The 24812-nt window shown below is 49.4% G+C and overlaps 1 protein-coding gene across 1 annotated transcript in view; it reads left to right on the top strand.

Moving 5' to 3' along the window:
* Positions 1–24812, top strand: part of LOC144809859 (differentially expressed in FDCP 6 homolog) — a 469730-nt gene that overhangs the window by 276766 nt on the left and 168152 nt on the right. Inside the window, exons 7-8 of the mRNA XM_078673746.1 lie at positions 1193–1365; positions 2009–2116. Of these exons, the coding sequence (XP_078529872.1) occupies positions 1193–1365; positions 2009–2116 (281 nt within the window). The remainder of the gene's footprint in view (positions 1–1192; positions 1366–2008; positions 2117–24812) is intronic.

The following is a 24812-nucleotide window of genomic DNA, read 5'->3' as shown; positions in this document are numbered from 1 at the left end:
CCTCGTCACCAGCCGACTGGACTACGGCAACGCCCTCTACGCCGGAACCACCGCCAAGCTCCAGAAGAGACTCCAGCGGATCCAGAACGCCTCGGCCAGACTCATCCTCGACATCCCCCGACGCAGCCACATCTCCGGACACCTTAGAGATCTGCACTGGCTCCCGATCAACAAGAGAATCACCTTCCGTCTCCTCACCCACGCGCACAAAGCCCTACACGACCAAGGCCCGAGCTACCTCAACAACCGGATCAACTTCTACACTCCCAAGCGCCTCCTCAGATCAACCAACCACGCCCTCGCCGCCGTCCCCCGCATCCGAAGAGCGACAACAGGAGGAAGGTCCTTCTCCTACCTGGCCGCCAAGACCTGGAACTCACTCCCGACCGACCTGCGCCTGACCCAAGACCACCTCTCCTTCAGGAAGAAGCTCAAGACCTGGCTGTTCGAGCAGTAACGGCACCCCCCTCCCACCCAGCGCCTTGAGACCCTACGGGTGAGTAGTGCGCTCTATAAATGACCTGATTGATTGATTGATTCCTGTCCACTATTCATCACATCCTTACAAAATCGCACACTTTCTTCAAGGTTGGTTGTAAAACATAGCACACTAGAGCACCTTAGAGTAAACAAGCAATTGCTTGCAGGACTACTTGCATAGTTACACAGCTGGTATCTGTTAAAGAGTAAATTCAGGGAACTGGAGCTCAGCATAGGGTGGCTTTATTCTTTAACCTTTTCTTTTCACGCTGTCTTGAAATGACTTGTTGGTGTTTACTGCAAAGCTCACCCCTCTTCCAGTGTTTTACACCGCCGTACAGATAAGGGATTACCACTTTGCACTGCGCAGAGCATAACTTCCAAATGCATATCACAGAGGTGCCCAAAAAAGCATCTGCAGACCCCTTTACAATGGCAAAGTGGCCAAGTGGTTCCACAAACTGGTCTGTGCACTTATTGGGCTTATAGGCCACTTGCTTATATGAGCTCTAGATATGCATTGAACCTCAATCGCTATCGATTGTGCCACATTGACTCCCATAGTATGTCTAGTGCTGGAAATAAGGTATGTATGCGTTTTCTTAATAGGGTTAAGTGATGGCAAAGCGGTTCAGTGTAAGGCAGTACATAAGGGGCGGTGCTGATTGGTAAACAAAGAGCTTATAGGATTTGCCTGTTTCCTCATCTTCAGCCATTCAAACTGCAATCAAGCTACAGGCAGAGAACAAGACATCCTTGCATGGTGACCTGAAGTTGAAACGAAGACAGCAGCGTGAGCAGAACAGGAGGAAGGCATTCGAAAAAGAAAAAGAACTCCAGAGGCTTCAGGAGGAGAGAGAAAATTACATCCGGGCAATATCTCAGGTAAAAAAGCGTGCACCCATGACTTGCAGAAAACAATGTTACTTTAGATGCAGACAAGAATACCTCTGTTGGATCGCCTGCATCTGGCCTAAATGGGTACTTGGAGTCAATGACTTGAGTTTTGGTTTGCTGCATAACTACTACCTTCAGTTTAAGGACCTTTTTGAAACCTATTTAAGTGTATATGTTGCCAGAATTACCTCTTGGGATAATAAAGTAATTCAATTACAATGAAACATCAGCTGTACTGTGAATGCTACCACGAATGCACACGACCCACCCTTACAATCGGGTGCTCTAATTCAGGATCCTTCTTTTCTGGAATAAGATGTTTTATCCATTGCATTATGCACTTGCGTCAAGCAGGGGTGCAATCATTGTTCACTCCTATCGTTGTATATTATCTCTTTTTAAGGGTTTGTAGGTCAACCACTAGGTAGGTCATGTAGGATTGCTTGTCTGTCTATGTAAAAATGTCTCAGACAAGAGTTGCAAGGCAATTACCGTGTACCAATCAGCTTCTCTATTAAAGTTTAACACTAAAGGTTAATACTAACTATTCTAAAGTAAGAAGGCAAAATTGATCTTTGTTTTTGATATTATATGAAATCACGTGTCTGATTTGTACATATCCTACTTGTAGGTTCAGGAGCAAATGGAGCAACTAATGGACAAGAAGAATCGACAGACATTTGAACAGCATGAGAAGTTGCATCTTGCTTTGGAATCCCAGCTGAAGCAAGCCAAAATGGTGAGTCTGACATCTAAAGAAACTTAAATATTCTAGTCGGAGTGAGACAACTGGATAAAGAGACTATTTTGAGAAGTACTAAAACGGCTATATGGGAAGTCACTGATGGGGCAGAAGTTATGGTTGAAGGTCTGGCAGGCAGTCCTCTGTGCAATGCCTTTGTCATTGTCCATTTTTGCCTAAAGTCAATGATAAATCACTTGCTATCTTCAGCTAGTCGAGCTTGTTGCATGGCGCTAATGAGTTAGCAATTTAATACGCATTTATTACATGTCACAACGTGAATGACACTTTTTGAAGCTAGAATAAATAAAGTTAAATGCAGGCAAGTGCAACATGCCCTTAATAAAAATGCCATAGACTGGACAGCCATAAGGCAGAAGTATTACAACGCAGGCAAGACTCAAGATATAGTTCCCAAATGGATATATCTACCTGTGGTGTTGAAGTACTAGAATATTTAAGCATTTTACTGCTAGAATATCTCAAATTATTGTAATAAGAATCACGATCCACTAGTATTGTAAGATACGAGTACACTAGTATCCGAATTTAGTTCAATAACAACAAAAAACTGATTTGTGAAAGGAGGGCATATTTCTCCTAAAACTAGATCACAAACAAATAGACTATTACTGATATTTAAAAGAACTGTTGGTGATCTGGAAAAGCTAATGTACAAAATATTCATATGTAAAATATGTGGGATTTTGGTGTTTGGAGCCTGTTTGCCGTGTGTTACAGACGGAATTCCCGCTAATAATGGTTTCTTGTTTTCGGTTTTCCACTGCACACAGTATACTCTGACCCTGGTACAGATCCGGAGGAGCCTGATTGTCTGTACAGGGTAATCCTTTAGATGCTCAGTCAGTTGTGAGCACATCTTCTTAAGAGGGCTTTATTGCTGTGCTCACAGGGAGTTTCATTAAAAGTGGGACTGGGGGGCGTGGCTTGACAGCCGAGCATGGCGGTGGCATAGCTGTGAAGGGACAGCGATCAAAATCGGGTGCCGGGAAGTGAAGTTCTGCACTCCGACAGTGGTGGGCCTAAACTGACACTGAGACGCCGGGCTCCGATTTGTGGTGTGGCCGGCCGGAAGTGAGGGCAAGCCGGCGGTGGGCGACCGGAAGTGTGCGCCACCTGGAACCCCCCCGAGAACCTCATCGACGGACGCCGGAGCTTCCCCTCCGCCCCCCCCCCCCCGCCCCCATCGGAAGCCTGCTTAATACCGTCGGCGCCTGGGTGGAGCACCTGGGGGCAACGGGATCGGCACTGTGGGATCAGTCCCCCCCGGCAGTGCGCCGCAGCGACGAGGTAGGGGGGCGAAGTGCCCGACCAGAGGGGACCCTCTGCAGTGACTCGTCGTGCGGGCCCCCGTGCAAGTGACAGCGTCTGCAATCGAGCTCCGAGGGCCCCATTTGCGCCATTTCAGTAGTGCACCACAACAGCCCTAGACGGGGGGACTCTGGCCTCACCCACGCCGAGGAAGTAGGGAGCACGGCGGGAGGCAGAAACAGCGGGGGCCAGGGGCAGGGAGGCACGGCTGACCAAGGAAAGAACCTGGAGCGCCCTGAAGCGGTGGGAAGGACCGGGGCCGCACCCGGGGGTCGGGGGAGTCTGTACTGAGCGTCACGCAGGCAAGGCAGGCGTCCACATCACGGGCTGAACTAGTGACTCTGGCCTACTCACATAAGGCATAAGGTTGCAGTCAAGGCCACTGAGAAGCGGAGGGGACAGAAGCGGCTGCTCCTGACATCGGGGCTCAACGAACCCCCTCTCTGAGTGGGTGGAACAGGTGGGAAACGCCACTGCGACACGGCCTGCACATCTCAAGCGCAGAAATCCCCCTTGGGGCCGCATATCATAGACACTGCAGCCGACAGGCGCACCTGAGGGAATCATGGCAGGCAAAGGCCCGAAAGGCAACTCATCGCAGTCCAGGCTGGAGAAATTTGCTTTTGACAGACAGGCCCAATCCCAGTCGGAGCATCGCACGTCCACAGGGAAGACACCGGACGGCGACGGAACAAAGATAGCAACACTGGAGGATGTGATGAAGGCGTTGGCACAAGTACAAGCAACAGTGGGATCCACGGCCACTGAAGTCTCGCTTCTGAGGGCGGACTTCCAAAAGATGGGCGAAAGAGTTAAACAGGTCGAGGTAGTCACAAAATCTCTAGTGGAGGACGTATCTGACCTACCAATAGCGATGGAGTGTGTGACGGCGGAGAACAAGGCACTAAAAGAGAAGCTGGATGACCAGGAAGGGCGCTCCAGACGTAACAACGTGAGAATTATTGGGGTTCCGGAGTCGGAAGGCACTGGAGCCATGGACCTATATGTGGAGGACCTGATCAAGACACGACTTAAGCCAAAGGGACTATCGCAATTTTTCTCCGTAGAACGAGCGCATAGGGTTCCTGGGGGACAACCTAAACCTGGAGCACCCCCTAGACCAATACTTGCGAGACTCTTTAACTTTCGAGACCGCGCCGTGATCCTCCAGGCGGCAAGGGTGGCCACACCAATACAGGTTCACAATTCCACACGGGCCTTCTTTCCAGATTATACTGCCGAGGTGTCGCGGCGGAGGAAGACTTTCCTTGCAATTAAGAAGGAACTGAGAGCCAAGGAATTACCATACTCCATGCTTTTCCCGGCGCGGCTTAGGGTGGTAGTGGACAGTAAGGTTTGGTTTTTTGATACACCGGAGTCGGCCCGTGACTGGCTGGATGGATGGCGACAAACGGGACGGCCCCGCCGATCCAACAGGATGAACCGGAACCAACGAGGAGACAGTCAACAGAGATCACAGGCCTCGGACAGAGACGGATCGCCACACTCGCAGGCACTGGACAACTCTAACGAACTGGGAGACGTGAAAGAATAGACTCCTGGCGCCACGTAAGATGAACACAAAAAAGACTTCCTGGGTGGGACCCGGAATGGTCACTGACCCGGGTGAGACCGGGGAGGGCAGGGGAGCTGCCTACTCCGGGGGACACTTCACCCCAGCAAGCAAGTAACTGTTCATGGGTTGGGTAAAGCACTCTGCTGAGTTAGGGGGGCGGGCAGTTTTGGGTCCGTCTAGCAGGGAGGCAGGGAGGGGGGAGGCGTGGGGGGAATGTTTAAACGTTAAACGCAAATCGCGAGATGAGACAGGACTCACATTTAATCTTGTTGAGGGTGGGGTGGGAGGAGGGATGTTTTGTTTTCCTTTTTCTTGTATTGTACTGAAGACGTCATGTTTCATGAAAGTAGAGGCCTGGCAGGTTTTGTCCCCCGCGAGGTTACGCACTCTGATAGATGGCTGCACAGATGGCAGATGTACCTGAAATTCGTCTAGCCCGCCAGTCAGCTTTAACAATCCTGACTTGGAATGTTCGGGGATTAGGAGACAAGGTGAAGCGTGGCCTGGTGCTGCAATTCCTAAAGCGTTGTGGCCCGGCCATAGTGTTACTGCAGGAAACACATCTGGTAGGCTCGGCGACCAAGGCGATGGATAGATGGGGATATAAGCTCATTGCGCATGCAGACTTCTCATCAGGTTCAAGGGGGACAGGGATACTCATAAGAAAGAACTCCCAGTTGGTGGTACAACAGACACGTGTAGATACTCAGGGGCGGTTTGCAGCGGCAACGGTACAGTGGGAGGGCCAACTTTTTAACTTTGTGTCCGTATACATTCCACCAGGTCTACATGCCACAGCACACATTGCCCTCACGACCTTTCTCTTGACTCTGCCAGTCGCGACATTGGTGGTAGGGGGAGACTTCAATGACGTTGCTGATCAGGACCTCGATAGACACCCTCATACGGCGACGGTGCGGGGAGCTGGACGACTCCTCGGACTACTAGACGCCCTGGGACTTACGGATTGCTGGAGACACAAACACCCTTATGATAGGCAATACACTTACTACTCGGCTGCCCACAATTGCCTCTCCCGGATAGATTACCTCCTGATGTCAGGGGAGGGGCTGCAGGGCATTGAGGAGATAGGTATCCGTCCTAGGGGAATATCTGATCACTCTCCACTGCAACTCACATACACGCACCACCGTGCACATAGACGCCGCCTTTTCCCTATCCATGCGAGCTACCTGCAGGTCCCCTCTCTATCGAAAGGTTTCACCAGGGCTACTGAACAGTATTTCCAAGAAAATTCTGGATCGGTGGATTCACCCACTACCTTGTGGGAGGCTTACAAAACGGTCCTACGCGGACAGGCCATAGCCTCCGTTGCTGACCACAAACGAACACAGCGACGGGAATTTCACGCTTTGGAGGAGGTGCTTAACACTGCGATCCGGGATCAGGAGGTTCGACCGTCCCTCGGGGCGGCCCAGGCTGTCCGGCTACGGCGCAATGAGTGGATGACGTACCAGAAAGAAATGGTGCTGGGCACAATCCAGGCCACCCGTCACAGGGTTTACGAGCTAGGTGACAAGGCCGGTAAGATGCTGGCTTGGCTGGACAAAAAGGAGAGGGCGGGCAGAGTCATTGCCCAGCTGACATCGCCTTCCGGTCATACGACCTCGGATCCCGAGACCATAGTCGACCTGCTCGCAGACCACTTCGAGACCCTATATACCCCCAGGCGCAATACTCGATCGAGGAGGCATATGATTATATCAAAGACTTAACCATCCCTGGCCTCTCTCCAGAAGCGGTGCTCCAACTTGACGCAGATATCACGGTGGAAGAAATACAGGAGGCAACCTACGCGTTGGCTTCTGGCAAAGCACTGGGCCCCAACGGGTTCCCAGTGGAGCTGTACAAGAGCTCGGTTCAAATTACGGCACCCCATCTTCTTAATATGTTTACCGATAGTCTGAAAGCGGGTGAACTCCCTAGAGATCAGCGCCTCACCACAATTATTCCGATCCATAAACCCGGTAAGGCGGCTGAGGCTTGCACCTCTTACCGCCCTATTTCTTTAATAAATGCGGAACCAAAAATCCTGGCCAAGTTATTAGCGCAGCGATTGGCCCCGCACCTTGCCACCTTGGTGCACCCAGACCAGTCTGGCTTTATGCCATCTCGCAATACGTCACATAACCTTCGACGGTTGCAGGCCGTTTTGGCCCGCCGGGACAGCATACAAGAGCCAGCTGTTCTCCTTTCCCTCGACGCCACTATGGCATTTGATACCGTGGAATGGCCCTACTTATTTGCTGTGCTCCACCATATGGGCTTTGGCCCCAAGTTCTGCGCCTGGGTTCGATTACTTTATACTGGGCCCCTGGCCCAAGTGGTAGCCAATGGCCACATTTCTAGGGACTTCCCGCTTGGTCGAGGGACAAGGCAGGGCTGCCCACTCTCCCCCCTACTGTTTGCTTTGGTCCTGGAACCGTTGGCAATTTGGATCAGGTGGGAACCATCCATTAAGGGTATCCGATGGTCGCCGACGTGGGAAGATCGCATATCTCTCTATGCGGACGATATCCTGCTCTATCTCACCTCTCCCAAAAAATCGATTCTTGAGCTTCTCAACGTCTATGAGAAATTTAGGAGAGTGTCAGGATATATGATTAACTGGTCCAAATCGGTCCTATTCGTCCTTGCGGGTCACCCACCGTCTCCCCCGGCGAGCTGCCCCTTGAGTTATACTGACGTGGCGTTCAAATACCTGGGTGTTTACGCTTCGTCAGATCCGGACAAATTCCACACTCTGAATTTGAAACCCCCACTGGACCGTTTCAGACGGGATGTGAAAGTATGGTGTTCCCTCCCTCTTACTCTCCTTGGCACAACTGCACTGTTCAAAATGATGACGCTCCCCCGCTTTCTGTACATTCTTGAAAATACCCCGTTCCCGGTCCTCCCCTTCTACTTTGTGGCGATCTCGTCTGCGGTTTCGGCTCTGCTGTGGGACGGTAGGCCAGCACGGATTGCACAGTGCAAACTGGTAAACGATTGGTATGATGGTGGCATAGCACTTCCAAACATAGAACTATATTACTGGGCGGCCCATCTCAAACAAATTAACTATTGGTTGCACTCCCCACAGACCGAACCTGCTTACTTAGCTGATAGGCACGGCTTGGAGCCCAGAGGTCTGTTGCGAAACCTTTATAGCCGTAGTGTTCCAACCGACCTGGTTGGACCGACACGTCACACGATTCTAATTTGGTACAAGGCGCACAGATATCTTCGATGCGCTAACACAATCACACAAATGACACCTCTGTGGGACTCATACAGACTAGGCCTCCTTTGCAACAGTAAGGGGTTCCAGGCGTGGGACAACATAGGAATATCAGTTGTGGGAGACCTTTGGAAGAAACGCAGGGTAGTGGACTTTACGTTTCTACAAACCAAATATGAGATGGCGCGATCTGAACACTATACCACTCTGCACCTTAGCACTTTAGGGCGACGTACAGCGAACCTAGCGCTGTCACGTGACACCCTTTAGCGGCTTCCTCGCCGCAGGCCACGCCCACTTTCGGCCACGCCCCCTTTCCGCCCTACTTAGAGCGCTGAATCTCGAGCGCTCACTTGGACTTTGTCTCCTGAGGCAAAATAGCCGGGAGTTGCTGCTTTGTTTTTAAAAACTGCTTATTCTTACTGTGTATACTGTGTTTTTAGAATACTCTGCACCTTGGCACTTTAGGGCGACGTACAGCGGACCTAGCGCTGTCACGTGACACCCTTTACCGGCTTCCTCGCCGCAGGCCACGCCCACTTTCGGCCACGCCCCCTTCCCGCCCTAACGGTCCACTATTTAAATGTGCATCTCAAGAACGCGCAGCGGACGTGCGCAGCGGGCGCGCCGTTTGCGCGCCGAAGGCGCGCCTAAGGCAAGCCCGTCTGCGCCCGTCCGCGACCAGACCGCGGCCGGGGCCAGACATGCTGCCGGCAGCGGAACACAAGGCAGTAGACTTGCGTGGTCAGGTGAGGACCTTAAAGCACTTAATCTTCCATCTAAATGTTGCACTCACTCTTTAGACCCTATGACTTTCAATCCCCCTCAGATCTGTTACAAGTGTGGGATAGCTATTGGCAGCGGTGCCTCTGTGATATCCCCTAATCCCAAATCTCCATCTCAGATAAGCCTTAGGGCAGGCCTACTAAATTGCAGATCCCTAGCCAAACACGCAGACGATGTCTGGCTCCTATTAGAAGAGCAGGAATGGGACATCTTGTTTCTAACTGAAACGTGGATCAAGGAGGACAATTTAACCTCCATTGCACTTGCAGTCCCTCTGGGCTTTAAAATATGCCTCGCCAACCGCCCGGGGACAAAAAGAGGCGGTGGCGTAGCCATTATTTTTAAAGAGCACTTAGCTTTGACATCCTCAGCCCCCACTGCTATTCAAGGAACTGAAGGCCTCCACTTTTGCTTCCAAGTGAGCCCTCACCTATCACTAGCAGGACTAGTGATATATCGCCCCCCAGCTGGTACGGACCCCTACCTAAATACTCTATTAGACACGATTGTCCAGAGTTCGCTCCTTCACCCCTTTTTTATTGTGGTAGGCGACTTCAACATCCATATGGACAATCCCGACTGCGCGATGGCAGAGCTGCTTAGAACTACGCTAAATACGGCCAGTCTTAGGCTGATCAATGAGGGCCCAACACACATAGGGGGCCACACTATTGACCTCATTTTTTCTAATATTAGTAATGTGTTGTCTGAGACACCGCTCCCCCTGACATGGTCAGACCACGCACTAGTCCCATTCACACTGAACATTGCGAATGTTATCCCAAGGGCGAGTAAATGCTACTTTCTGAAGAGGCAATGGAAAAACTTGACGCCTGATACTATGTGCCCGGTCCTGGCGCAAACCATCCCTTCCCTGACAAATAATGCCAATACGGACGCTATACTTCTCAACAATTGGATCGGAAAGATGGTTTCCTCCATTGCTCCAGCCTCTCGGGCCCTATCAAAGAGAGACTCCCCCTCAGCTCCCTGGTTCTCGCAGGAACTTAGGAATGAGAAATCGACCTGTAAAAAACTTGAGAGACTCTGGAGAGCAAACTACGGTTTGGAAGAAAAAGCTAGGTACAAAGAAGCTTCCAAAAAATTCCGGAAAGCCATTAGGAAAAGTAAAAAGCGGTTTTATGCGGACTCGATTCTTCAGGCAGAACAGTCTAGCAAACAAGTCTTCAAAGTGGTACAGTCGTTTTTTAAACCAAAATGTATTGAAAGAGAAGTTGTACCCACAGCCACGTTATGTGAGCAAATTTCAGAGTTTTTTGATCATAAAATCAAAACAGTGTATGACTCTTTTGGCCCAGTAATAAATACAGTGAAGCAGGACCTAGCTGAGAACGGCGAGCCAGGTGAAACTCTCACCCAGTTCATGCTTATCCCCTTGATTGAGGTAAGGCAGGAACTTAGCCGCTGTAAATCCGGTTCCCCTGACGACCCCTGCCCAGCTAAACTGTGGAATACCATAGTGGATTCGGTAGCCCCCACACTTCAAGGTATTTGGAACTCATCCATCACCTCAGGCACCTTCCCGGATGTCTGGAAGCATGCCACCCTCTTACCCCTAAAGAAGAAACCTAACGGGGACCCAGACGACCTTACGAACCTCCGCCCAATATCCCTACTTGCGGCCCCGGGAAAAATGCTGGAAAAAAGTATACAGCGCCAACTGAGCAAATTTGTGGAAACGAATAACATTCTACATGAAACTCAATCAGGCTTCCGTCCCGGCTTCAGTACTGAAACTGCGCTCTTAGAGGTAGCCGAGTCAGTGAGGTGGTCGATGGATGCAGGAAACTCAGCAATGCTGGTACTCCTGGATCTGTCGGCCGCCTTCGATACGGTGGACCACGCCAGGCTACTCAGCCGGCTGACAGAGATAGGGATTCAGGACAGAGCACTGGGGTGGATAAACTCCTACCTCTCATTTAGAACGCAGAAGGTGGCACTGGGGACGATTTCTTCCACACCTAAACCCCTCAGTTGTGGAGTGCCGCAGGGATCGGCCCTCAGCCCCCTTTTGTTCAACATCTACCTGGCCCCTCTCTTCACGCTAATTGCCAACTGGGGTATCAAGGCAATTTCATATGCCGACGATACCCAGTTGGTATTTCCGTACTCGGAGACGTCGCAGGATTCCTTCTCTGATTTTAAAGGCTGTCTCCGGGACATTGCTCTTTGGATGACCACCAATAAACTAAAATTAAATGCTAATAAAACCGAAGTTATTTTCTTCGGCAAGGGTCCACCCCCCGCCCCTGAACTCTGGTGGCCGACGGAGTTGGGCCCCCCCCCCCCCCTTCACCCAGTCATTCGGCAAAAAATCTTGGAGTGAGATGGGATGTTAACATGTCCTTTACATCCCATATTCAACAAGTGGCCGGATGCTGCATGAGCAAGCTGAGAAACCTCCGGAAAATTCTTAGACTTTTACCGGAGAGCTGTAGGAAAACGGTTGTTCACGCGATTGTCACTTCACGGCTGGACTATGCCAATGGTCTATACCTTGGCCTTCCAAAATACCTGACGCACAAGCTCCAGGTAGTTCAAAATGCGGCTGCGAGACTGTTACTGCGAATTCCTTTCAAGCAGTCAGTCTCTCCGCATCTCCGAACCCTGCATTGGCTATCAGTCGCCAACAGAATAAAATTCAAAGCTCTGACGCTTGCGTTCAGATCTCTGTATGGCTTCTGTCCACAATACCTGAAAAACCGTCTTCCAAGATACGCCCAAAGCCGTGTACTACGGTCCAATGACCGTGTCCAACTGATCGTTCCGCGGGCAAAAAAGGCACGACTAGGAGGTCGGACCTTCTCAGCTAACGTCGCTGCTCTGTGGAACTCCCTGCCACAAGCAATACAACAGGCCCCCTCCGAACCCTGCTTTAAGAAACTGCTAAAGACGTGGCTTTTCACCCAGCCACGTTAACTTTCCTATTTCTTGCCTCAGGTTACTTGTGGTCTACTAGCGCCGGGACACCTCCTCGTGAGGTAGCTGTTCGCGCTGTATAAAATCCAGTATTATTATTATTATTATTATTATAGGTACCTGCAAATCCGCCATGCATTGCAGGCAGCCATCCCGGCAGAGACAGCCCTACCAGAATCCACTCCTCTTGAGGATAGATTGCTCACGGAACACATGCCCCGCAAAGCAACGTCATTCACGTATCGAAAGCTGGTGAACAATCTGCCGGACAGGCTGACTAGGTTACGGTTGAGTTGGGCGAGGGATGTGGGCGACTTTGAGGATTCAGATTGGCAGGAGGCTATCTCCTCGCCGCGGGAAACAGCGATCCCCTCCAGACTTAAATTGGTACAACTGAAAATACTGCACCGCACGTATTACACCAGAACAGTCCTACATAAGATGGGGAGGGCCTCACACGAGTACTGTCTTCGCGGCTGCGGGGAGAGGGGAACGTTCTACCACACTATTTGGGACTGTGGTCGAGTGGCTAGGTTCTGGGCAGCTGTGATGCGTACCATGTCTCAGACCATGAATGTCTCCCTGCTGCCTGAACCCCGGCGTTGCCTGTTAAACGTATGGGACGCAACGGATTTAACCCTTCGACAACAGGACTGGGCCATGCTGGGGATGATGGTAGCGAAGCGAAACATAGCTAGACTGTGGGGCGCTGAAGTTTCACCTACGCTTAGGGACTGGTGCAGGGACATGGATATATCAATGGTTGCCGAGAAAGCGGTTTTTATCCATCGGGGATGCCCCAGGAAATGGGGGCAGATCTGGGGGGCGTGGAACAAGTTCAGGGGGGATATTTGTGAACCGCCCCAGATTGACTCGGAAGAGGCCCTTTCGGACTGAGAGTCTCCTCCCCGAGGTTCAGTGCTGTATGGTGGGTTTTTCTTTTTGCTCATTCAGGTATTCGGCCAGTGGCTGCAGAAGGTTTACTGATGGGGACTTACCTGTACTTGCTCTACGTGTTTACAAACTACTACACACATAAATGTTATGTCGTCTTCTGTGTGCGATGCGATCTTACCGAGTTTAGTCAATTTAGTTAATTTAAAAATAGAAAATGGACCTTATGTGATTTATGATCCTTCTGTGAATTGTGTACACTCATGATTGTGGAATGCCGCCGTACCCCAGGGATGTCGGCACAGGGGCTGTGTTATTACTGATATTGCAAAGTAATTTTGACTACGTAACGGCCGGCCCACGGGGTTGTAGGCCAGGCCCGGTGTATGCTGCTGAAGTACAATAAAGGTCTTTTAAAAAAAAAAAAAGTGGGACTGGGGCCTCTACCCTGTTCCATTGCATTTTTTGCAGATAACAAGTGAAGACCATCATTGTAGGACATATGCATAGTGATGGGCCCTTTAGCAGCAACAAGGTTGTCAACTTACGTGGTGCACACATTTTTGAAAATGATGTGCTGTTTCCAAGTCAGCCCCTGCATCTTGCCCTTAACTATGGGCAGCCACTGATCTGGATATCAGGGACCTTCTTTTGAATATTGATAAACTGCTAACTCACCTAGGAGTCAAATCACTGCTGAGCGTTTTGACAAGTTTATTGTATTTGTGGAATTGCAAGCTAAACAGATAAATAAATATTCAGTGCCTTTAGAAAAGACCAAATGCCTTCAGGCTGCAGAATAAGTAGTGTAAAAAAAGAAAAATTAAGCCAGCAGGCATTTCCATCTATATACCATGATCTGGAAAAACATCCATTTAACCATCAGGACTGCCCTGATGCTTCTTGAGTTTTTGAAAGAGTTGAAGACTCACCTCTACACAGAACACTACATCACAATGTATTAACTGGCCACAATTCAGCAACTTCTCCTACCACTCTGTGATTGTATGCTTGTGTTTAACCATGTTCAGGGCTCTGCTGCATTGTGACTAAGCTCACAAGATAAAAATACAATATACATACATACCTACATAAATAATACCTCTTGATTGTGACTGTGGGGTGTAAAGGGCGAGGATGTATTAATTTTCCAAAAGGTTAGCTCTTCTCGTTGCAATTCTGTATCTACCTTCAATCATGGTCGCTTGCACACCTTTGTATGATGCTAGCTGTGCAATTAAGCCCCTTGCACTAGCACCTTATAAATGCCTAACTAAATGGTCACGCCCACTGTATGTTCCCAAGCAATGCAGTTTTTTTTTAACGAAATGCTATATAGTGCAAACTTGAACCGAAGGTATCGGGTATCCGAGAGCTTTACAGAGCACCAGTTCCGTTACATGAGGACACATTATTTTTTTTGTTTTAGGCATGGGGATATTCAGGGATTTGCCCAGAGTCACAGGATGTTCAGCATCATTGCCAAGGTCAAAACCCGGTTCTCCAGATTTGAGGTCGACCGCCCTAGCCGTTAGGCCAACTCTTCCAATGTCTTCTTCCATTTACCACTTACAGTGCAAGACACTTGTCATCTTTGGACTTGTTCCATTCTGAAGGGTCAACCCCAAACTTCTTGCCTTTGCCCTTTATAGGCTGTGAGCAATTTACCACTGCTAATCAGTGCTAAAGTGCTTGTGCTCTAACCTCTAATGTTATGTTATGTTAAAATCACTTATAAAGCCCACTTACACCAAGCGGTTTCATAAGTAGGTTCAGATGGGAGGAACGAAGTCCACGTAGAGGGGTATAACGATGTATCAATGATGAGACAAACGCTGGATCATGGCCGGCCAGGGCTTTATAGACAGTGCAACCCAATTTGAATACGAAGCGTTTGGCCACCGGGAGCCAGTGAAGGCTCTTCATCAGAGGCCGAACATGTTGGTGTCTGGGTTGATGAAAGATAAGCCGACCTGCTTGGTTTTGGACCAGTTGTAAATGATGGAGCTGGTATGCTGGAATGCCAGCATAGAGTGAGTTGGCATAATCAATGCGGGAGATAACCAGAGCCAATGAACTAGGGTTAATGCTTCGGTGGTTAGAAATCTACAGATTTTCTGGATTCTACGTAAATAAAAGAAGCAGGATGAAACCACTGCACCAATCTGGGGCTTCATAGATAGGTCTTTACTTATTATGACGCCCAAGCTTTTTACGGGCGTCAGCTGGGCAAGGAGGACTGCCCAGAAGAGGAGGAGGCAAGAAGAATCAGCTCGGTCTTATCGGGGTTGAGCTTTAATTGATTGGCATACATCCAATCGCTAATGAGATTCATGGTGGCTTGAAAATTGGAGACTGAGATGGTAGAAGAGTCAATCTCAAACACCAATTGAAGGTCTTCGGCGTAATTGAATGTAGCAACTTTATTATTGCGTAGAGAACGAATAAGTGGAGACATGTATAAGTTAAAGAGAAGGGGTGAAAGAGAAGACCCCTGAGGGACCCCGCAGGATAGCCTAATCTTCTCGGCCGAGAAGTTGGCGAGACGGACTGCCTGGAATTGATTGTCCAAGAAGGAGGAGATCCACTTTACGGCTGGTCCCTGGAAGCCCGCATTGTTGACACGGTCGATCAGAAGATCATGATCGACCATGTCAAAAGCTGCCGACAAATCCAGGAGTACCAAAGCCTGGGTGATATTATGGTCAGCCCCCTTCCTGAGTTCGTCCGTGACTGTTAAAATAACTAGTTCTGTGGAGTGAGCTGGTTTAAATCCTGCCTGCTGGGAGTCAAGAAATCGTGAGTGTTCAATAAAAGAACTGAGGCAATTTGCCACATGGGCCTCTAAAATCTTACTGAGGTAGGGGAGTAACGAAATAGGGCGGAAATTGCTCAATATCAAGGGGTCGGCGTTAGGCTTCTTCAAAATGGGGACTATTTCAGAAAGTTTGAAAGTGTCGGGGACAACGCCTAGTCTTAGAGAGTTATTGAGGAGTGCAATTAGGGGATCCGGGCAAGTGGAAAAGGCTTCTCGTAGGATATGTGGGGGACAACAATCTGTGAGAGAGCCTGAATCAACTTTTTTTAGTAGGGCCAGAAACTCCTCTCTAGAGATATGGGGTATTTGGTACAGTATCTGGGAATTCTTTCATGGGGGGGGGTCAGAAGTTGCTGAAGGAGCAGTAGGGGGAATTTTACTTTTAATGATAGAGATTTTCTCCAAAAAGTATGAATTTAGGGAGTCACAGAGTGTTTGTGAGGGGACAGGTTTAGCTATCACTCTGTCTGGTAGCGAGAGTTCATTGACTATGGAAAATATGTCTTTTGTCTTGGTTGCTGAGTTTAAAATTTTCAGGGAGAAGTAAGATTTCTTTGTCTGGAGGATGGAGTTTTTGTAGTCTTTTAACAGAGTAATGTAAGTCGTTTTTTTTTCCGGGGCATAATCTCGTCTCCAGCTGCATTCAGCTTGCCTAAGTACTAACTTCTTTGTTTTCAGTTCGTCAGAGAACCAACGTTGAGCATCTTAGGGGGCGTCTAAGATTGGTTCTTCTAAGAGGCGCAACAGTGTTGCTGGCTGATTCAAGCCAATTCTTAATGCTTGTAGCCTGATGCCCTAGAGAATCCAGTTCACTGGGGGAGGAGGCTTTTAATAAGGTACAGAATTCGCCGATGTTGGCCCGGTTCCAATTTCTAGCCAGTTGGTTTCCCGTAAGTGAAGGTTTTGTAGGAGAGACGCAGTCCAAAGAGAATGTGATAATGTGGTGATCTGACCTCGGACATGGGGAGATTAGAGGTTGTGTTATTCCTAAATTGGAAGTCCAAATTTGGTCCAAGATATGTCACTTAATGTGCGTGGCAGCCTGTACATGCTGGATGCAGTTCAGTCCAGACAGGAGATCTGTGAATTCTAGGGAGCTGGAGCTCTCTTTTACATCTGTAGGCCAGTAATTGAAATCTCCTATGATAACAATTTTGGCATTATTGATGATTAATTGGGAAATAATTTCGCCTTGCAGTTGGGGAAAGCAGGGCATATGATAGGGAGATCAATAAAAAAGACCACAAATAAAAGGAAATTGGGGTGATTCAAATTTTAGGATAAGGCTGTCAACAGAGGGTATACCAGCGACTTCCAAGGTGGTAAACCTCAGTTTGTGGTGGATAATAGCTGCCACCCCACCTCCAGATTTCCCTGGTGGTCTGTTGGCCTGAAGTATATTGTAGCCGGTAGGTACTGCTGGCAGGATATCGGGTATGGATTCAGAGGTGAGCCATGTTTCTGACAAGCGAAGTATGTCTGGTTTATTGGAGTCGAGAAGCTGGGATATTTCTAGTTGGTGTTTAACCAGTGAGCGGGTGTTAAGGTAGCTGATTACCAGGGTCTGTTTTTCCTTGGTCAAGGGAACGATAGGTGTGAGTGGAGCTAAAAGGCTGGCAGGCAGGCCTTGCTCTGTTGGTAAGGCAGATAGTTCTGGGAAGCTGTTCCTGCGGGACAAGATCCCTGAGGTGTGCAGGAGAGCCTTCGCACAGGAACTAATGGGCCAATTGTCTTGTAGACGTTTTAGCTCAGTTGCTGTGTAAGAGAGAAAATGGGCATAGTGGGTGGCCCCTGGCCCTGGCCGGCCACGGATGGGCACAGACGGGCTTGCCTTTGGCGCGCCTTCAGCGCGCTGGCTGCGCGAGCGCTTAAGCATCGACCTAAGTAGTGGTGGGGCACTGAAGACTAGCGCGCTGACCCCTACCGGAAGTGCCTGCCCTTGCTGCAGCTCCCGAGAAGCCCTCCGCTCAAACAGCACTTGCCGCGTCGGACCGGGTCGTGGGAGTACTCAGAGCAGGTAAGAGATGTGCAAAGATACAAGTATTTTAAAAGCAGGTATATTTAAAAAGCGTCCACAATATTCAGTGCGGGTAAGAATTGTGCAAGGTGTGAGAAGTTGGCCTGATATATGATGCTCACTAGTTCTAGTGATCACCTTGTATCAGTCCAAACAACCCTTATGGTGATTGATTGTAAGTCAACCTTATAGACCAGCTATCCTAATGGTAGCATGGACAAAGCAGTCTTAGGCTAAACTCTTTTGGCATGTGAAGCCAGCTGTTTTACCACAATATAACCCCTTGAATACAAGATGAAAGGACACCACACAGGTTGTTATGAAAATAAAAAGCCTATTTATTAATAACAACACCTCTGAACTCTTTATGAGGTCAGAGGGCTAAGCACATGACAATCTCTTACGAAAAATACTACAAGTCGCACAAAATTACAATGGTGCCCTAGGGGCATGACAAACCATATACCAAGTAAGTGGAATGTGAAAGTCGATAATCGGAAAGGAGCTGTCCAGAGGCTGTAGGATCGGTGGTACCACGCTATACTCACTTCAGGTAAGTAATAGGAGGCCCACGGAACGCGTGTGCAGAGTGTGAACTCACACGCGAGATGCGTAACAATGCATATGGACAGTACAGTTCAAGTTAAAAGGTGAGTACGGACAATCCTGACTAGGTAGGACTTAAAACGACTGTGGAACTGGACACTAGGACAGTTAAACAACCCTTGAGCACCGAAATGCTCTTGTTACCTCACCCACGGGCTGCGGGTGCATAGGTGTCAAAGTGCGTCGGGTTCTCGCGTTGAAGTCTATGGAGCCTGAAAGAAAAGATGCTGCAGGCGACCAGGAGGAAGATGTCCGGTGCAATCCAAGGGTGGATTGTTGAAGAAGGAGACCTGAAAGCAGAGGGGACAATGTTCACAGTCACTAGCCAGTGACTGGAGTGGAACCAGGAAGGAACCAGATGTCGTCGTCGCGATCAGGTGAAGAGTGGACGCTTGACTCTGCAGCCACGTGGACCAGGAGGTGTCTTCGACGACCAGGATGGAGGCACGAGCTGTCCCACGCAGGCTCTCACTGTCGGCGGTGTTGAATCCGGGATTGGAGGCAACAGGCCTTGGCAAAGGCAACCCATGCGGTGAGTGAAGAAAGCGTCTGGTGCGGACTAGGAGAGTCCGGGATGCCCCTCTTTTGGAAGGGAGCAAGGGCCAATCTGGAGCAACCAGATCAGCAGTGGAAATTCAAAGGTTCGTCGTCTGGGAGGCCACTAGCCAGCCGGCAAGTGACCAGACAACGCGTCGAGCAGCAACAAAGCAGAAGGGCCCCACGCAGATCTCGTGGATGCTGGAGGGCTGATCTTCGGTGCAGGGGCTGCTCGGGGTTGGGGCTTCTCAGTCCCCAAAGCACTTGGTCGAGTTTACCTCGGGAGTCGTGCTGGAAGCGAAATGCAGGTTCGTTAAAGATGGCCGGTCCCACGAGTCTCGTCGCACCCACGGGTCTCGGCTTTGCTGTAGATGCAGGTTGAGGTCGGAGAGGTCTGGGAATCCGGGTCTCGTCGGGCTCTGAAGTCTGGATCCTCGAGGGAAGACGACAAAGTGAAGCCGCTGGATGCTTGATGGTGCCTGCAGTTGCAGGGTGGACACTCCTTGTCCACAAGGGAGATTCTTCAGTCTTCTGTGGAGCAGACCGTCGAAGGGCAGAGTTTCTTCTTGTAGAATAGTTCAGGATAATCTAATCTGGAATGGGACCAGCTCCTACCTTTATTCTCCTAAAGGGGGCTGCACTACTGACTAGGTCCCTCCCCTGGGTGGGACCAGGAAGGGGGGTGGTTACACCCCCTATCCTTTGTCCGGTTTCCCGCCAGAGCTGGGGCTGGGATGCCCCAGCAACTGGTTTGAACCGGTGTATGCACAGGGCACCTTGTGTGCCCCAGGCATGTCTCATTCCTTTCAGGCCTCCCTACCTCAATACACAAAATCCTGTCTGGGGTGGTGCTAGCACCTCCCAAGGCAGGAAACCCTTTGTCCAAGCCATCCTCACTGGAAGGACTCCCAGCAGCAGGAGGTCAGACTTGTGTCTGTGGTGGCAGCATCCATTTTGTGATGCTGAGGCTCGAGTTAACTTTAACCGGGGTTCACAGTTACATACATGTCGTGTCCCTCTAGAAGGGTGGAATGCTACCCCTGTCGCTAGAATTGGCGAGGAGGTAGTATTCCAAATCGTATGACACCTTACTCGACATGTTTTGATAATGTTATACCAGAGTTAGCATTTTACCGCGAGGTAGATAATGCACTTAAGAGTATATGGTATAGCGTTATCATGGAACAGCTATTAGGACTTGGTTCCGCAAGCTGCAAACGGGCTCAGCTCATGCCAGAGCACCATCTCACATAATTCCAAGCACTCTGCCTTCAGGATTGATAAGGCCTTCCATAGGAGTGACTGATAGGAATATATGTGTCCCTTTTAGGGTTAGATATAGGTATACTATATCTACAGCAAAGGGTGTTTACACCACCTTGCCCCAGCTGTCATGCAGCCAGTTGTGTCAGATTTAGATGGCCAGCCAGGGGTGGCATAATACATGCTTCAGCCCCTGGTAGGCCCTGGGTACACCTATGCCCTGGGTACAGGGACTGATAAGGTGGCCCAGTACCAATTGGTAAATGCACCTAAAGTACATGGTTGTCAATTTAGAGAGAGAACAGCTAGGCTCTGGGTCTGATTAGCAGGCCCACAGCCAGGGAAAGTTGTAAACCAGTGAAGCAAAAAGCAAAAATCTGGGGTGACCATAGGATTGCAGACCCCACTCTCCTACATAACCCCCCCCCCCAAACGTAGGGACATTAAACTAACCTTGACCAGGTGAAATACCTGGAGAGACCATCTGCATTGCCATGGTCAGTCCCTGGTCTGTGCTCCACTGTAAAGTCCATCCCCTGTAGGGAAATGGACCACCTAAGAAGTTTGGGGTTTTCACCCTTCATCTGATTTAGCCATAAGAGGGGCTTGTGGACGGTCTGAATCTTGAAGTGAGTTCCAAACAAGTATGGCCTCAACTTCTTCAGGGCCCAAACCACAGCAAAGGCCTCCCTCTCAATAGCTGACCAACATTTCTCTCTAGGGGTCACCCTTCTGCTTATAAAAGCAATGGGCTGGTCATGACCATCAATATTCAGTTGAGAAAGAACAGCTCCCACACCCAACTCAGATGCATCTGTTTGGACAATGAAGGTTTTGGAGTAGTCCGGACTCTTGAGAATAGGTGCAGTACACATGGCCTGCTTTAGGTCATCAAATGCTTTCTGACAGCTAACTGTCCACTGAACTTTCTTTGGCATTTTCTTGCTTGTCAGGTCATTAAGTGGTGTCACAATGGACCCATAATTCTTGACAAACTTCCTATAGTAACCAGACAGGCCCAAGAAAGCTCTGACCTGTGTCTGGGTGGTTGGAGGAGCCCAGTCCTTTATGGACTGTATCTTGCTCTCCAATGGTTGAACCAGGCCTCCACCCACAAGGTGGTCCAGGTACACAACCTGACTCTGCCCTATCTGGCACTTAGTAGCCTTGATAGTGAGGCCTGCCTTTTGCAGGGCCTCCAAAACTTTCCTCAGGTGGATCAGGTGATCCTCCCAGGTGGAGCTAAAGACAGCAATATCATCTAGATATGCTGCGCAGAAGTCATCCAACCCAGTGAGAACTTGGTTCACCAACCTTTGAAAAGTGGCAGGTGCATTTTTCAAACCAAAGGGCATCACCACAAATTGGTAATGACCTCCTGGGGTAGAAAATGCTGTTTTGGCCTTGGCATCCTCAGCTAACCTGATTTGCCAATAAACAGCTGTGAGGTCAAATGTACTTAAGAAAGTTGCAGAAGCCAACTTGTCTATCAGTTCATCTGCCCTGGGTATTGGATGGGCATCTGTCTTAGTGACAGCATTGAGACCCCTGTAGTCTACACAAAACCCCATCTCTCTCTTACCATCCTGGGTGTGAGGTTTAGGCACTAGAACTACAGGACTAGCCCAAGGGCTCTCTGAGGGTTCAATGACTCCCAATTCCAACATCTTTTGTACTTCTTTCTTTATGCAGTCCCTGACGTGGGCAGGTTGCCTGTAGATTTTACTCTTTATAGGCAAACTGTCTCCAGTGTCCACCTCATGTGTGCACCAGCTTGTCTGACTGGGGGTCAGAGAAAACATTTGTCTGAAGGATTGAAGGACCTGCTTACAATCCTCTTGTTGATGGGCAGAGAGGCTGTCAGAAAAGACTACACCATCTACTGACCCATCATCAGGGTTCTGAGTGAGCAGGTCTGGGAGAGGGTCACTCTCTTCCTCCTGCCCCTCATCTGTGGCCATGAGCAAGCCCATGTCCTCCCTGTTGACAAATGCTTTGAGCCTATTCACATGAAGTACTCTGTGAGGGCTCCTGGGAGTTCCCATGTCCACCAGGTAGGTGACTTCTCCCTTTTGTTCAATGATGGTATGGGGTCCAGACCATTTGTCTTGGAGAGCTGCTGGGGCCACTGGCTCCAACACCCACACCTTCTGTCCTGCATGATACACAGTTAGGACAGCCTTTTGGTCATGCCAAGCTTTTTGAAGTTCTTGGCTTGCCTCAAGGTTTTTAGATGCCTTCTCCATGTACTCTGCCATCCTGGAGCGGAGACCAAGTACATAGTCCACTATGTCAAGCTTAGGCTTTTTGAGAGGTAACTCCCATTCTTCCTTCACAAGACATAGGGGTCCTCTTACAGGATGTCCAAACAGAAGCTCAAAAGGGCTGTAACCAACCCCCTTCTGTGGGACCTCTCTGTAAGCAAACAGGAGGCAGGGTAAAAGGATGTCCCATCTTCGTCTGAGCTTTTCAGGTAACCCTTTTATCATCCCTTTGAGGGTCTTGTTGAATCTCTCAACAAGCCCATTGCATTGTGGGTGATAGGGTGTGGTGAATTTATAATTAACACCACACTCCTTCCACATAGCAGTCCAGTATCCTGACATGAAGTTTGTACCTCTGTCAGAGACAACCTCCTTAGGAAACCCCACTCTGGAGAAAACTCCAAGTAGGGCCCTGGCCACAACAGGAGCTGTAGTGGTCCTAAGGGGAATAGCTTCTGGATACCTGGTGGCATGATCCACTACCACCAGTATAAATCTGTGCCCAGATGCTGTTGGGGGGTCCATTGGTCCAACAATGTCAATCCCCACTCTTTCAAAGGGGACCCCCACCACAGGTAGTGGTATGAGGGGGGCCTTTGTTGTGTCACCTGATTTGCCACTGACTTGGCAGGTGACACATGAGCGACAAAACTCTTTAGTGTCTTCAGACATATGAGGCCAGTGAAAGTATGGGGCAAGCCTGTCCCAAGTCTTGTTCTGGCCTAAGTGACCTGCAAGGGGAATCTCATGGGCTAAGGTGAGAAGGAAACCTCTAAGAGACAAGGGGATGACCAGCCTCCTGGTAGCACCAGGCTTGGGGTCTCTTGCCTCATAGTATAGGAGTCCATCTTCCCAATAAACTTTATGGGCACCTGTAGCATTCCCTGCAGCCTCAGCAGCAGCCTGCTGTCTGAGGGGTTCAAGAGAGGAACAGTCTAACTGTGCCTGTCTCAAGTCTGCCCTGGAAGGTCCCCCTGTCCCAAGAAACTCAACCTGTTCAGGCTCAAGCTCTTCTAGGACAGTTCCTTCTGGGGTCTTGGGGTCAGTCTCCTGAGAGAGCTGATCCTCAACCTGAGGCAGGGGGGAAGGCTCCGCTTTACCCCTACTGCTCTTTCTCTTGGTTAGTGTCTGGTCCATTCTTCCAGGATCCAGCACTAGTTCAGCTGGGCATTTCTTGGCCTGTGACCTAGTCACAGCAAGGACATGTGAGGAGAGACCTAGCATTTCTACATGAGTCCTGTACTCCACATCTGACCACAGTGAGGATTCCAAATCATTGCCCAAAAGACAATCTACTGGGAGGTCTGAACTAACTACAATCCTTTTGAGGCCAGTTACCCCTCCCCAGGAGAAATTAACAATTGCCATACTGTGATTGGTAGTGGCATTGCTAGCATTGGTCACTAGGTAATATGAACCTAGCATGATCTGGTCAGGGTCCACAAATGTTGGTGTCACCATGGTGACAATGGCACATGTGTTCCTGTAGGCCTGAGCCATTTTTCCATTTATTAAAGGCGTTTGTCTGTATTTGCCCAGAGTACTAGGACTTACAGTAGGGGTCATATCCATGTCCCCAGTATAAGCAAGAACTGCCTGAGTAGGAATTCTAACTAAGTCAGAACCCACCTCAGTTCCCAGGGTTAACCCAACTATAGCCATGGGAGGTACACTACCACTACTAACTGTACTAGGGGGTGCAGGTGTCTTAGGGACAGTAGTGGTAGGAGTTTGGCCTTTCTTGGTGCACTCACTAAACCAGTGAGTCTTACTTTTACAGTATTGGCACCATGGTTTCTTAGGACCATCATTCTTCTTCTTTTGGGAAGTTTGGGACCCACCCTCCTTAGGTTGTTGGGGCCCTGTTGAAGACTTCTGGTCATTTTGCTTATTCTCATTACCCTTCTGGTCTGCTTTCTTCTGGCCACCACCCTGGTTCTGGTTCTGCTGCTTGACCCTTGTCCTGACCCATCTGTCTGCCTTCTTTCCCAATTCTTGGGGAGAGGACAGATCTGAGTCAATCAAGTGCTGATGCAACAACTGGTTCTGACAATTATTTAAGATTTGCTCTCTCATAATTAGATTATACAATCCTTTGTAATCAGTAACTTTACTTCCCAGTAACCAGCCCTCCAGAGCCTTAGTGGCACAATCAACAAAGTCCGTCCAATCTTGAGCCTGAGTTTTCTGGGTATCCCTGAACATCAACCTGTACTGTTCAGTGGTTAAGCCAAACCCATCAATCAGAGCAAGTTTCAAGACTTGGTAATCATTAGCATCCTCATCTCTAACAGTGAGGAGCTTGTCTCTACCTTTACCTTCAAAGGAGAGCCACAATATAGCTGCCCACTGACTCTGGGGTACCTGCTGTACTTTGCAGGCTCTCTCCAAAGCAGTCATCCACTTGTGGATATCATCC

The sequence above is a fragment of the Lissotriton helveticus genome, chromosome 1_1, assembly GCF_964261635.1.
Source record: "Lissotriton helveticus chromosome 1_1, aLisHel1.1, whole genome shotgun sequence".
In the NCBI taxonomy this organism is placed as follows: Eukaryota; Metazoa; Chordata; class Amphibia; order Caudata; family Salamandridae; genus Lissotriton; species Lissotriton helveticus.
The sequence above is the reverse complement of the archived record's forward strand: the minus strand, read 5'-3'. Positions and strand labels throughout refer to the sequence as shown.